Genomic DNA, 13,408 nt, shown 5'->3' with positions numbered 1-13,408 from the left:
GCATTTACTCTCCTTATTTCTCACTGCTTTGTGGAATCAACAGATATACATTTAAATCACTTTGTGCATCCAGTTAACAACTCTGTTCTTTTGCCGTTTAACACTTTCTTCTCATCTCTCTTCTACCTTTTTGTATAAGGCCCAATAATTTCTGCCACCCATTCATACTACTATGTCTTCTAATAGAAAGGAACAACCAGTCTTTAGACCTAGTGTAATTTTTCCAACTGTTTCCAACTTTGCCTCCTCAGGGACCTTTATCTAACATCTTAACCTTTCTTTTCTGTATCTTTAAGCTCTTCCATTCTATTGGCCTTCACCTTTAATGTGTAAGCATATTATTGTACCTTAAATATAATCTTAGTTTCCTCAATCTTCATTAGCTTGTGAGCAATGTAGGGGAGGAAAAATAATTTTCCCTCTACCCTTCTGAGTTTTGGGCTTAGACTCCTATAATAAAACACAGTTTAAAAAGAGAAAACAAATATGTTTATTAACATGTATATTTTATGTATACATGGGAGATACCCAGAAAAACTAAGTAACTACCCCAAATGGTGTAAGCCATCACCTTAAATACCATCTTCAGCTAAAGACAAATAAAGATGTGGGGTGGGGGAAACCAGTTATAAGAGGTGACCAGGAAAAGCTAGGTAAACAAGGGTTAGGTTTGTTATGCAGAATTAAGTGGGCTTCTTCTCCATTGATAAGATTCTCTTATGATTTAGTCATCCTTCTCTTCCAGGTACAGAGAGGAAAATGTTTACGAATGGAGATTTCCTTTGTAAATGCAAATTTCTCTTAGGCTGTTTTCAGAGCTTCTCTTGTGTCTGTCATTTCTCAAAATAACTCAAAATAATCCTTACGCCAAAGACGCATATTTTGGTGTGGCATATTCTGCTACCCATCAGTAGTAATGTTGCCATATTTCGATGTTATCTCAAATTTCACTTCCTCATGCACTCAGCCATATTATAGTTGGACCTCCCTAGGACCTCCCTCACTGTTTAAAAAATAAAATTCAACTGAGTAAATTGTAAGATCTAATTGGCTTTATTCAATGATTCATGAATTGGGTAGCATCCCTTCTAGTGAATAAATAAGGACTTCAAAGGACCGGACAAAATGGAAGGTTTTTACAGGCAGAAGGAGTGGGGCAAGGAAGTTATTAGCAAAAGAAAATAATTATTTCAGGTTAGGTCATCTTCTTTTGAGGGAAAAGGTAATGGAAGGGGTCATTATGCAGATTACCTCATTAGTGCTGACCAGGAAATTTCAGATTGCTTAAAAGTCACATTATTGGGAGAAGTTGAGACTATTAAGCCTTAGTTTGCTGTCATGGAGGCAGATGACTCCATTTGGTGCTTGCTATTTCTTTTTAACACCCAGCTGTCCAGAAACTCTTACCCAGGTTTATCTTACAAACCCTGGGCATTCCTTTTGTCACCTCATGAACTGTCTTCTCATGCTTTCCTGCTTACGAAGAATCTTCTTCTTTTAGTTCCACTTCCCTCAAAGTCATTTAAGGTCTTTTCCTTACTCGATATCCTTCATTCATGCATGCCTAGGTTCCTACTCTTTTCAAAGCTAAAAACTCCTTAAGTTCAAAGTTGACTCTCAACCTGATTCTGACTTCCTTAAAATTCCCACTGCATCATCACAATACTGATTTATCTGCCAAAGTATGCAAAATATTTCTCCAACTCTCAGTCACACTTTGTCACCTGAGAACTAAGGCAGCACTGCTTGTGTTTGTTTTGTCTTCTATGTTCTTCTCTGAAAATAGTTCCTTCATCTTCTGCTGTCAATTCCCATTGTCAAGGGACTCACTTATTACTCTGTGAGGCAAGGGACCATTCCCATCAGCCTGACATTGTGTCATCCTCCTAGGTGTCCTTGAAAAAATTCCTCTCCATGAAAAACTCATGAAAATAGATACCTAGGAGATAGCCCTGCAGTTCAGTAAAAAATTCCCTTAATCTATGTTTTCATTTTGATGTTGGTCAATCTGCTCCAGGAAATGTATTTTATAATCTCTCTTTCCTCTATCTAATTACCATTTATTATTCATCTCTTGGCAATCTGTTTCCTGTCTTCACTACTCCACTATAATTGTTCTCTCTATAATCACCAGTGACCTCATTTTCAAAGACAGAGGAAATGTTTCAAATTCTAGACCCTTCTGTGACATTTGATGCTGTTGAGGATGCCTTGTTCAGAACACTCCCTCTTTTTGCCTGTTATGACATAATTTTTCGTTCACAGTGAACTATTACCATGCTGCTGATAGCCACTTTGCAAATTTTGCTACTGGTAATTTTGATCTTACCAGAAGATGTCAAAAGAAGTTTATCAGACCAGGCTCACACATACGCTGACAATGTAACGCTATGTAATGACTACTGTCTGGCCAACACTGATTGTAAGATACTATCAATTGTAAGATGCATCACACATTAGAAGATGTTAAAATCTAAAAGAAATGTACATCTAAGAATGATTGGCATATGGTATTATTATCTGATTGAAGAGAATTGATCTGTGTTGCTTGAATTCAAGGCTTCAAGAAATAATGCGAACATCTTTATACATTCTCTGAACTTACTTGCCTTATCTGAAGTAAAATAACTGCACCAAGTTATTTTATGGCTTTTATGAGGCTAGAATAAAATAATGCATATAAAGTATATACTGCAGATACAGTACCAAAGTTAGTAAGCACTCAATAAATGATAGTAGTCGTGGTAGTCATAGTAACACATATTTTCAATAAAAACTTGAACTATAACTATTACTGAATTCAGTGTTCCTAAAATGCTAAGACTCCACATGTTTATTGAAAGTATTTTTTTCTCTCTGAGTTTAAGTAACCTTAGTGAATAATAATCACCTTCACAGGATTTTCTGAGAACTAAATGAGATAATGCATGCAAAATATTTGACTGTTTATTGGTTGAAGTAGTACCTGATATTTTCAGCCGAATGTGAATTATAACTTATCTTTGTTCTTTCTAAAATTCTAAAGATGATGTAGATTAATTGAAGTTAATTTCAGAAAGACTTAGTAATTCTAGTTAATAATTCCTTCTTTTTATGTTTTTTGTCTGGATTAAATAATATATGAAAGTATGTAATAATTATAAAACACATGACTCAGCGTGTGACAAATAAAAAGCACTCAGTAAAAAGTAGTTATTATTATTGCAATTGTTGTTATTTATACCTGGCATTTTCTTTTTTTTTTTTTAACGTTTTTATTGGAGTATAATTGCTTTACAACGGTGTGTTAGTTTCTGCTTTATAACAAAGTGAATCAGTTATACATATACATATGTTCCCATATCTCTTTCCTCTTGCATCTCCCTCCCTCCCACTCTCCCTATCCCACCCTTCTAGCTGGTCACAAAACACTGAGCTGATCTCCCTATGCTATGCAACTGCTTCCCACTAGTTACCTATTTTATTTTTGGTAGTGTATATATATCCATATATACACTACCACTCTCTCACTTTGTCCCAGCTTATCCTTCCCCCTCCTGGTGTCCTCAAGTCCATTCTCTAGTAGGTCTGCGTCTTTATTCCCATCTTGCCCCTAGGTTCTTCATGACCTTTTTTTTTTTTTTTAAGATTCCATATATATGTGTTAATATACGGTATTTGTTTTTCTCTTTCTGACTTACTTCACTCTGTATGACAGACTCTAGGTCCATCCACCTCACTACAAATAACTCAATTTCATTTCTTTTTATAGCTGAGTAATATTCCATTTATATATGTGCCACATCTTCTTTATCCATTCATCTGTCGATGGACACTTAGGTTGCTTCCATGTCCTGGCTATTGTAAATAGAGCTGCAATGAACGTTGTGGTACATGACTCCTTTTGAATTATGGTTTTCTCAGGGTATATGCCCAGTAGTGGGGTTGCTGGGTCGTATGGTAGTTTTATTTTTACTTTTTTAAGGAACCTCCATACTGTTCTCCATAGTGGCTGTATCAGTTTACATTCCCACCAACGGTGTCGGAGGGTTCCCTTTTCTCCACATCCTCTCCAGCATTTATTGTTTGTAGATTTTTTTTAATTAATTAATTTATTTTGGGCTGTGTTGGGTCTTCGTTTCTGTGCGAGGGCTTTCTCTAGTTGTGGCAAGTGGGGGCCACTCTTCATTGCGATGCACAGGCCTCTCACTATCGCAGCCTCTCTTGTTGCGGAGCACAGGCTCCAGACGCGCAGGCTCAGTAGTTGTGGCACACAGGCCTAGTTGCTCCGCGGCATGTGGGATCTTCATAGACCAGGGTGTGAACCCGTGTCCCCTGCATTAGCAGGCAGATTCTCAACCACTGCGCCACCAGGGAAGCCCCTGTTTGTAGATTTTTTGATGATGGCCATTCTGACCGGTGTGAGATGATATCGCATTGTAGTTTTGATTTGCATTTCTCTAATGATTAATGATGTTGAGCATTCTTTCATGTGTTTGTTGGCAATCTGTATATCTTCTTTGGAGTTCATTTTCACTTTTTCTCCTTGGACATATCAAAGGTTTAAAAATATCAAAGACTGCTTCATTATACTTGCTAAATTAATTTAACTTTTCTGAAGTTAACTTCACCAAATAACATGCGCCTTTCATAATTTTTACGACAATGAGTGAGATGATGCATGTAAAATATTTAGTTGCTATTACTGATGTTGTTTATGTTTACCCTGACATAACATCACCTGAATTTCTACTAGCTGACAAATTTAAAATACTGAGAAAGACTTCATAAATTTGCTGAATTTAACTCTCCAGGGCTTAAGTAACTTCATCCATTAATATAGAACAGCAGCTCTCAAACTCTTTGGTGTCAGGACCTATTTATACTTTTCGAAATAATTGAAGACCTCAAAGAGCTTTTGTTTGTGTGGATTATATCTATTGATATTTATTATAATATAACTTAAAACTGAGAAATATTTAACATATTTATGAATCATTTCATTTTAAATAACAGTAATGAATCCATTTAATGTCAATGTAAATACTTTTTATAAAAATAAACTATATTTCCCAAAAATAATTGAGAGAAGGCCGACATTGTTTTACAGTTTTAAAATCTCTTTAATATTTAGTTTTAGGGAAATATAGTTGGATTCTCATTTATGTATCTGCATTCAACCTGTTTTATGTTATTAGGTTGAAGTTTATAAAGAAAATGCAGTTTTAAAGATAAATAGGTGGAAAAGGGAAACATAGCAAACTCTCTAAAAGAGTATCAGAGGCCCCCCAGGGTCCTTGAACCACACTTTGAAAACTGCTGACATATACTTTTAATTGTTTTTTAAGTATTGATTAAGATAATCTGTACAATAGGTACTGCTATTAATGCTGCTTTAGCTGCTATTATTTACATTTCATTTCCAGATACTGACAAAAGAACTTAAGTTTCTTGTTTTGTTGACTGCATTCACAGTTTCTGAAAAACCAAAAACAAATAAAACTAGTGATGATATAGATTTGGTAAAACGGTTAAGCTCCTTCACCAAATAATATCTGTATTTTAGGAGTTTTAACCAAATTGAGATAATACATTTTATATCTTTAATGTCAGTAATATGCATGGCTCAATGCCTGGCATACAAGATAGACTCAATAAAAGGCAGCCTTAGAATCACTCTTTGTTCAATGTACATAAAATTATACAAATAGATGCCAGGGATAAAATTGGCGTCACATACCCAATAACTCCTTTAGCTCATCTGGGATCACTCTGCTACCCTCTCTTGTTGTCTCTCAACAGGCTTACTTTTAGGCCCAAGAATCCTTTAGGAAAGTGAATAAATCTTTTAACAGAAATAAGCTAATACCAGTTCAGAGCTGGGCTCTGAGTAATGCTGACTTCCACTGACCTTCTGATCAGAGTGTGAGGCCTTCCCTAGAAACTTCAGATATCTAGAAATACCTAAAATATTGTGCAGCATTTCCTTGGGAATTGAATCTCCACTCCAGCACTTGTTTCCTGAGTGTAGATATGTCTACCCTTGTCAGGATTCCTCCAGAATGAATGCAAACTCCCCAGATCAAGTTTCTAGCCTCAGGCTCTGGTTCTCACATTGCTAGAGGGCAGGGGAGGGGGGCAGTTTGGAAGGGGAGCCATTCCACTATACCCCTCCTCTGGTCTTGCTATAGGATCCTGAGAAAGTATAACATAGTTTTCTACCAACATTTTGTCAGAAAACCGCCTTCTTCTCTATATTTATATGAAAATGTTGAGCGTTTCCACTCAGGAGGCCAAGACTTTTGCTCTAGAAATAATCACTTCCAAAGTTAGCAGTGGTAGTAAATCTTAGAGACTTTTATGATCTGAGGTCTAATAGCCATTTCTTTCTCTGTTCCAGAAAGGACTTCTATGTCTTCTTTTAATTTCTTCAATTTTTAAAATATTAAACTTTTGTTAGAGACACTTCCAAAGATTGTAAAGTTAGATAGAATTATATAGTAAAGACCCATGTACTCATTACCCAGCTCCAAGATTTATCAGTTTATGGACTGCCTTCTTTCATCCATACTTCCATCCACTTCTCCCTCCCATATTATTTTGAAATAAACCTCAGAATCGTAATACTTTATCCTTAAATACTTCAGTCTCTATATCTAAAAATATAAGATTTTTTCTACAGAACCACAATATCAACATCACTTTTAAAAATTAATGAACAAAAATTATTTAATATCATCAAAAGGCCATTGTTCAAAATTTCCACCTGTGTCATGAATATTTTTTAAAATTTATTTGCATCAAGATCCCAAGAAGGTCCACATATTATAATGCTTGATAGGTCTTTTAAGTCTCTCTTAATCTTAGGTTCTCTAATTTTTTCTCTTGTAAATGATTTGTGTTTAAGTAACCCGTCCCTCTTTTCTTAATCTCATATTAGCTTCCTTAACTCCAGAAAACTTCCTGCAGCCTAATCCTCACTAAAACATTTCATGAAGGATAAAGCCAATACTGACTTTTTTCAGGCAAGCTGGATCTACACTCTTTCTAGATATTCCCTCATATTTATAACTTTTGGAATAAAGATCCTAACAGTACAAACCGACCACATTCTTACCTGTCATTTTATAACTCTTAAGAAATGTAATCTGCGTGGTTCATCAAACTGGGTGAATATTACCTTCTGATACTTGCCACTCTTCCCATCCAGAGTTCAAAGGTCTTTTCACCGGATCCTGCACTGTATTACCTGAGGACACTTTCTGTTTGCAGTGTCTCCTAGTTTTCACAGCCGTTTTTACTTTCTTGAATGGCATGCCCAGGTTCAGGGTTGCAGGCATATACCAATACCCCAAGAAGTCTTGTCACATCTATCACTGGTTCTCATACCATCACTTGGCCTCTTTCTCTAGAAAAAACAACAAACAAAAAAAAACGGTCATTTAAGAAATTCAGGGTCTGAGTTAGAAGGCTTAAAGATCACTTTCCAAAGACTCTTTCTTCCTCATGTCTTCCTAGAAATTAATTACCAATCAATATCCTCAGCGAGCTCTTGGCAAAGAAACATTTACCATTTATTTCCTTCTTGATCATCCAGCCAAACACTGTATACCTGACAAAGTGTGTTAAGACTCCTGTAGGGGAGTTCCCTGGTGGCCTAGCGGTTGGGATTCTGGGTTCAATCCCTGGTCAGGAAACTGAGATCCCATCACCCACGCTGTGCGGCAAAAAAAAAAAAAAAAAAAGACAATCTATAGGGACTTTCAGTTTCAGATTTGTCACCGTTCCCTAAAGCCAACAATGATCTTTGAGAGTGCGCTTCTATTCCCTCTCACAGTTCATAGTGCAGATATCCACCAGCTCAGGATTCCTCATAATAATCTCTGATGGAATCCTAAAAATGCAGTCTGAATTTTCCCAGGCTTCAAGTTCCTGTGGACACAAGAGAGAATAAATTAACATTAAAATCTGAATTTCACTTGCAAGTTATCCCTACTTATTAATGTAGGACCTCTTCGAGATCTACCATAATGATTTCTAAAAATTTCTAGGTTTCTTACTTATGCTCAGGCATAAGAGCACCTTCTGCTCCCACCTCCTTGTTGATATCTTCTGCCTGTGAGCTTCTTTATTAATGGAAGTGCTTACCAAATTACTACCTCTCAGTATTCTTAAAAAACAAAAGAGTTCAAAACTCCACACAGAAATGGGAGGACTGTATCTTTCCCAACTCAGCATTTCTATCTGTCTCTTGACCCTGCTTAAGCACAGAGTCTCAGGAAAATGCTTACTAAAAAGACAATCCTTTCAGTTTCTGCATAGATTATGTCCACACTGTGGTCAGATCTAATTCCTGTTTGGGGGACATACTATCCTCTCCATCTCCAGTAACTCCAGAGCTCCTAGGCCCTGTCTCCAAAGGACACACACACAGAAGTTCCTCTTCTTGACCACTTTCCTCAGGAAAAGATGTCCTTGGCTAAAAGCTCAGCCAACCCTGATATGCTATAATTACTCTTGTAGGTGGCATACACATCATTTTTATTGCATTTGGAAGCTGCTTAAAAATGAACAGTTGATAACAAACGTAGTAAGGTAGATAGCTAGTGGGAAGCAGCCGCATGGCACAGGGATATTGGCTCGGTGCTTTGTGACAGCCTGGAGGGGTGGGATAGGGAGGGTGGGAGGGAGGGAGACGCAAGAGGGAAGACATATGGGAACATATGTATATGTATAACTGATTCACTTTGTTATAAAGCAGAAACTAACACACCACTGTAAAGCAATTATACCCCAATAAAGATGTTAAAAAAAAAAAAGAACAGTTGAATTTATTGACGTCATTGAGTATAGATGTGAAGTTATTCACTCATTCAACAAATATTTATTGAGTGCTTTCTATGAGCCAGGACAGTTCTAGGAATTGGAGATAAAACAAAAAAGACACGAACCACTCTTATGCACAACCATACCTATAATTATCTCAATAATGATAATTCCACATCTTCTACAGGAAATTTGGTGAGAAGGCATTCCTAACTTGAAAAAAGCTGTCATTTTCTGATATCATACTGCTACTCTTTCATGTGACTACCCATTTATGCTGTGAATAGCCTTCAACAGATAGATCTAAATTTTCTTCAGTGAAATGCAATTAAATGCATCCCACTGTACAAATCTGTGCGACCCTTCAATATGTTGTAACAATGTCCTACCTTCTTTTCTGTTCCTGTAGGTGTATCAGTTCCTATCCCAGTGATTGGACTGAGGGATGAAGACAAGGTGTTCATCAACAACACCACCTGCGTGCTGAATGACCCAAATTTCGTTCTTATTGGGTCCTTCGTAGCTTTCTTCATACCGCTGACGATCATGGTGATTACATACTGTCTAACGATCCACGTCCTTCGCCGACAAGCTCTGATGTTACTGCACGGCCACACGGAGGAACCGCCCGGAATTAGCCTGGATTTCCTGAAGTGCTGCAAGAGGAATACTGATGAAGAGAACTCTGCAAACCCTAACCAAGATTTGAACCCACGCCGAAGGAAGAAGAAGGAAAGACGGCCAAGGGGCACCATGCAAGCTATCAACAATGAACGAAAAGCCTCGAAAGTCCTTGGCATTGTTTTCTTTGTGTTTCTGATCATGTGGTGCCCGTTTTTTATTACTAATATCCTGTCGGTTCTTTGTGGGAAGGCTTGTAATCAAAAGCTAATGGAAAAACTTCTGAATGTGTTTGTTTGGATTGGCTATGTTTGTTCAGGAATTAATCCTCTGGTGTACACTCTTTTCAACAAAGTTTACCGAAGGGCTTTCTCCAACTATTTGCGCTGCAATTATAAGGCAGATAAAAAGCCTCCGATCAGACAAATACCGAGAGTTGCTGCCACTGCTTTGTCTGGGAGGGAGCTTAATGTTAACATTTACCGGCACACCAATGAACCAGTGATTAAGAAAGCTGATGACCAGGAGGCCGGTATAGAGATGCAAATGGAGAATTTGGAGCTACCAGTTAATCCCTCCAATGTGGTTAGTGAAAGGATTAGTAGTGTGTAAGAAAGAGCGGTGCAGTCTTTTCCTACAGTAAAGCTACAAATGTAGGAAACTGTTCTATAATTCTTCTGTCGGTCATAACCTAATGTAAATATTGCTGTCTGAAAAAGTTGTTTTTATATATAGCTTTGCAATCCTGTACTTTACAATCATGCTTACAGTAGTGAGATTTAGGGTTCTGTATTTACTGTTTATAATAGATTGAGAATAATTTACTTTGGTTGTTTGATGCAAACATGTTGATTTTTTCCCCCTTCCTTCCTTCCTTCCTCCTTCCCTCCCTCTCTTTCTTGCTTTCTTTCTTTCCCTCTTCTCTCTCTCTCTCTTTTTCTTTTTCACATACGGAAGTGTTGATCTTCATCTCAGGTGACATTTGCAGGAGACCAGAATGATGCACAGGACAGTGGTTACACTTCAACCACGCCAAAATTGAACAAATTCAGTGAAATCTATTTTCTGGGTTAACAGTAAATATACACTTTAAATTCTTGCTCAGCTCATCTACACACATAAACACAGTAAGATAGGTTCTGCCTTCTGATAATCTATCATAACTATTAGTGAGTCAAAGGCAGAACTTAGCCTTGTTGTCACACATAGGGGAAATTTTGACATTGTCAGAATGTTCTGTTGATATTTTACTGCAATGTCTGTCATCAGACATAGTGGTATTTTAACATAGCAGCTGGTTAACCAGGACTACAGAAGTGGAAGGATGATACAAGATATATACACCAATAACAGCTTTTCACTTCTTACAGACAATGTTCAAATTCCGATTATAATGACAAGCAAACTGGAATTAGTGTTTTCATTCTGGTCCTTAGTAAATACCTAATTCCATGATTAAACTGGGAAACAAAATCCCAGAGTTATTTCCCAATCCAGGATTCATCATCAATTGGGTTTTGATCTCAGGATCCTGGAAGTTTGTGTGCTACACACAAAATGAAATTAGCATTTTGAGCCTTATTAAAATAGTATATTAATTATGGTACCTCTATCTATAGGACCTAATTTAGCAGTCCATTTTTGAGTAAAACTTGCATTGGAAGCATAGATGATCAAAAGCTTGGAAGTTTTGCTTGATTAAGGACTACAGAACTGGGCCCTTAGAATGTGAAAAAAAAGTAATTAAAAAGAAGCTTTTACTGAACTTTGGGAAAAACAGAAATACAGAGTTTCCATTTGGATTTTAAACAAAATGTATCTCATTTACAGATCCTTCCAAACTCTCTAGTGCAGGCAAGGCTGCAGCTAATTTGTAAAAGTGGCAAGCTCTTCATTGTACTGCAATTATGTACCAGAAGTTTAAATCTTTGTTAAAATATAGTGTTGCGTTACAGTAAGTGTTGGCCATTGTTTCATTCTTGGGCCTGCTGCTCTCTAAGAGTTCAGTACCATTTTACTAGTTTGTTAACCGTGAAAGGTTTTCAAACATTGCTAAAGTCAGACCATTAAGTCTATGCTGTGTGCAGAGTGTACAAGGGTTTCCAGTAACTGTATTTCCATGTGTGTCCATGTCACACAACTGTGGATCCATTTCTGAAGAGTTCATGATGCTATTTCTTATGCCTGACAGTTACTTACACACCTTAGAGTATCTTGAAATTGGTGAAGGCAGAATCTGAATTTCTAAAATCCCTGGTGTGTGTCCTCAACACACAGCATAGATAAATCCAACAGTCTGCCACAAGGGTGGTGGGAGAGCCAACGGACGTATTTGAGGACACTCATACAGTCCCTACGTGATTTGCAACACTGCCAAATGCCGGTCAATTGCTTGAGCATGCCCAATTATGACATGAAAGTAAAGTCTACCTGCCTGTTGGCTCTGTTGAACTGCATGTTAAAACAGTTATATGAAATTGAGTGAGATCTAATTCTTACTGAAATGAAAATGTCTGAAGAAACACACCATGCACTGAGCATGAGTTCTGCACATACAGATGGTGTCCTGCATGTATGCCGTGTATGATGCATAAATCCATCGATTTGTATTAATGTAAGGCAGGAGTAGGTGATATAAGAAGGACTGAAGCAAATCCTTCAGCAGTCTTTAAAAAGACCACGCAATCAGATCTGAAGTATGGTGAGTGTTAGAGAAAATTGGAAACATCTGATTTCTTTCCTGAACTATCGCGGCAAGCTCATAGCACATGTTTTACAAAGAAATAAAATATAAACCACAGATTTTCAAAAGCACTAGCAATAAGTTGAACGATAATAGCTTACAGCACATTTGTTAATAATTCTTATGCCATCAAGTAGTAGTACTTAATAGTACCCAACACAGTAATTATTCTCAAATTGTGTGCTATTCATAAGTTCTGTGCAGTTCGGTATGAAACAAGTATACTCATTTGGATATAAACCTTACAGTTCAATGTTAAACCTACACCTTTTATAAATGTTTTAAAGTCCATGTGATAAGTGTAAACGTGGTGAATTTACTGTCAAACAGATCATTTTGATGTCCTATTATGTATGTATATCTGTTTAAGACACGTGCAACAGACTGCCTTATATTATTTCCTGTAAGTCTTCTTTCATCAAGTGGTACTTTTTGTGAGTGGTTGCAAAGTGTTGTCTTATTCCTGGTTCCTGTATGTTATCCATTCCAGGTTTTTGTGATACTTCCTATTAATTTATTAAATTTATTAAATGTTGCCTAATATGTCACCTGTCTTTTTTCCCCCTGCATCTTTTGAGGGAAAAATACACCACTTCATTTCTTGGAAAATTAAATTGTAACCTGTTAAATAAGTTCATAAAGACAAATACAACCAGAAAATATTACTCTTCTCTATGTACTCAAAGACTGTGACACTTGAGGAAAGACAAGAGGTGTAAACAACAAACGCAATATTAATAACAACATCACTGATGCCTGGTAAGCAGAATAACTGCAGTCTCAAATTATCCTACTTTCCTTAACCTGAGCAGGGGCCTGGGGTGGCTCATATGCTCTCTTTGCTATAGGTATCATTGCTATCTTATTCCCATCAAACTCTAAGCTCCCCTAGAGAGGACCATGTTTACCTTATTGATGGTTTTATCCCCAGTTGATAGCGGCCACTCTATGTTCAACAGACACGTATTGAGCGTCAGTATTTGTGGGCATTGTATTATCTGTTCCTGTTGCCAGAAGGAGTCTTACAACTCCCCACTATTCAGTCATGTGGTATGACTTGATCACCTTAACTGACCCCTATCCCAAATGGCTTTGGATACCTGTGCAATCATCAGGGTCACCATACTAAGCTGCTCTGTTCCTCCATACCTGAAGCCATGGGTGACAAAATACACTGGCCTTTTCTTTCAACATTTGTACCTTCCTGACGCTGAGTGAGCCCACTGGCATGAGTTCAGT

General features: G+C 37.2%; 1 protein-coding gene across 1 annotated transcript in view; it reads left to right on the top strand.

Annotated features, from left to right (window-relative positions):
• Positions 1 to 10,038, top strand: part of HTR2C (5-hydroxytryptamine receptor 2C) — a 112,604-nt gene extending 102,566 nt beyond the window's left edge. Inside the window, exon 4 of the mRNA XM_060001711.1 lies at positions 9,215 to 10,038. Coding sequence (XP_059857694.1) covers positions 9,215 to 10,038 — 824 coding nt within the window. The remainder of the gene's footprint in view (positions 1 to 9,214) is intronic.
• Positions 10,039 to 13,408: the final 3,370 nt, after the last annotated feature.

The sequence above is a fragment of the Delphinus delphis genome, chromosome X (assembly GCF_949987515.2).
Source record: "Delphinus delphis chromosome X, mDelDel1.2, whole genome shotgun sequence".
In the NCBI taxonomy this organism is placed as follows: Eukaryota; Metazoa; Chordata; class Mammalia; order Artiodactyla; family Delphinidae; genus Delphinus; species Delphinus delphis.
The sequence above is the reverse complement of the archived record's forward strand: the minus strand, read 5'-3'. Positions and strand labels throughout refer to the sequence as shown.